General features: G+C 37.8%; 1 protein-coding gene across 1 annotated transcript in view; it reads left to right on the top strand.

Moving 5' to 3' along the window:
* The first annotated feature begins 364 nt into the window (after positions 1-364).
* The window catches only part of LOC138008070 (tetraspanin-17-like), a 16,076-nt gene continuing 14,815 nt past the window's right edge, over positions 365-1,625 (top strand). The window contains exon 1 of the mRNA XM_068855258.1: positions 365-544. Within this exon, the coding sequence (XP_068711359.1) occupies positions 473-544 (72 nt within the window). The 5' untranslated portion in view covers positions 365-472. The remainder of the gene's footprint in view (positions 545-1,625) is intronic.

Consider the following 1,625-nt stretch of genomic DNA (forward strand, 5'->3'; position numbering starts at 1 on the left):
AATTTATGGTGCGTTCGATTGACCCTATTCCGGAATAAGAATACGTGGAATGATGATTTATAAAGGTATGTCTGGCGTTTGAAGCTACAAGGATAATAAATATATGTTCAAAGTATCATTTTAGCAGGTGTTCGACAATTTTAATGTGAATCACCGTAAAAGCGAAGGATTTCTAACTTCTATTCCAAGTATTCCTATTCCGGAATACGGTCAATCGAACGCACGCCAAGTTTATTTCGCCTGTCATTGTGGTTAGAACCCAAGTATGCCGATAACTCCAGCTGAGGTTTAAAATTATGATGGGCAATATTTGAAACACGTCACGCGAGAACGCAAACTTGGCGTAGAAGTAGGAGGAGGGGAGATTGGGTAACAGTTATTGTTGGTGAGGAGTGATTTCGGCGTTGCACTTACGTGCTAGGAATTTCCTTTACTTTTGTGTGCTTTTTCTCTGTGTTTACATTATTTCACGATGCGAAAGGATCAAAGCGAAGTGAGCTGCTGTGTGAAGTATTTGCTTTTCTTTTTCAACGTGTTTTTTTGGGTGAGTTTGTTTTTACACATACGCACGATATCGTGCCATCTTGCATCATGGCAGTTTGTTGACACGCAGTGCTTGAAAAATGCACGAAATGACACGACTCCGTCAACTGACTTTTTCTGTCTCTTTTTTCCCTTTATTTTAGAAGTGTCTAGTTTATATTTTGAGTCTCAAATAGGCATCTTAAGTCTTCGAATTAATTTCCCGTTATACAGAGTCCTCGATCTCTAGTACTTTTCGACTGCGTTCTCTATTTTGAGATCTACACGTAGGCTTCTATCAAAATCTAGCCTCCTTTGTGTATGATATCGTGCAATTTCAGACGTTTCAAGGCTCTCTATATTTGGAGCTGCCTGTATTTCTTAATATCTTACTTTCACCTTGTTTGCTCGAAGCTTCGTGGATTCACGTGGGAAATATTGCCCTTGGGATTTTCCTTTGTCATCCTCAACCGATGAGCGCGACGTTCAAGCGTGCAATTCACTTTGTCTTAGTTGAACTACATGTTGTTCGTAAATGGCGGCGGACTTACTGTTAATCGCATTTTAATTGCAACTTAGCCCAATTCTAAAGCTAAAATCTTTTCAATTCACTTGGGGTGTAATTTTTTTGTACAACTACTTGGGCGTAATTTGTCACCACTTAAGATTAATAGTTTCTAGAATGTAATCCCCTATATTAGTTCCACCAAAATCTGTAATGAACTAATATCAGGCCAGAGCGATAGTTTAATATAATTAATAGTTACAATAAATAATAATTAGCTAAACTGCAGAATACCCGGCCACTTATTTTGCATATGAATGTTCATGTTTGCCACCTCTTCAAGCGAGTCAAAGTGCAAAGTTTTTCTGATGGCAATTAGTTCTACTTTACATATGAATGAAAACTAATTTTCAGAAGAATAGCTTTGCACTTAGACTCGCTTTGAAGAGGCGGCAAACATGAACTCGGAAATGACCCATTTGTGCGTATTGTTATTACTTATATGCCTTGTTCTTCTAACAGTGCCACTACAAGAACTGGCCTGGTATTCTGCAGTCATAATAATAATAATAATCATAATGTTGTTGTTTACATGCAT

The sequence above is a fragment of the Montipora foliosa genome, chromosome 6 (assembly GCF_036669935.1).
Source record: "Montipora foliosa isolate CH-2021 chromosome 6, ASM3666993v2, whole genome shotgun sequence".
Lineage (NCBI taxonomy): Eukaryota > Metazoa > Cnidaria > Anthozoa > Scleractinia > Acroporidae > Montipora > Montipora foliosa.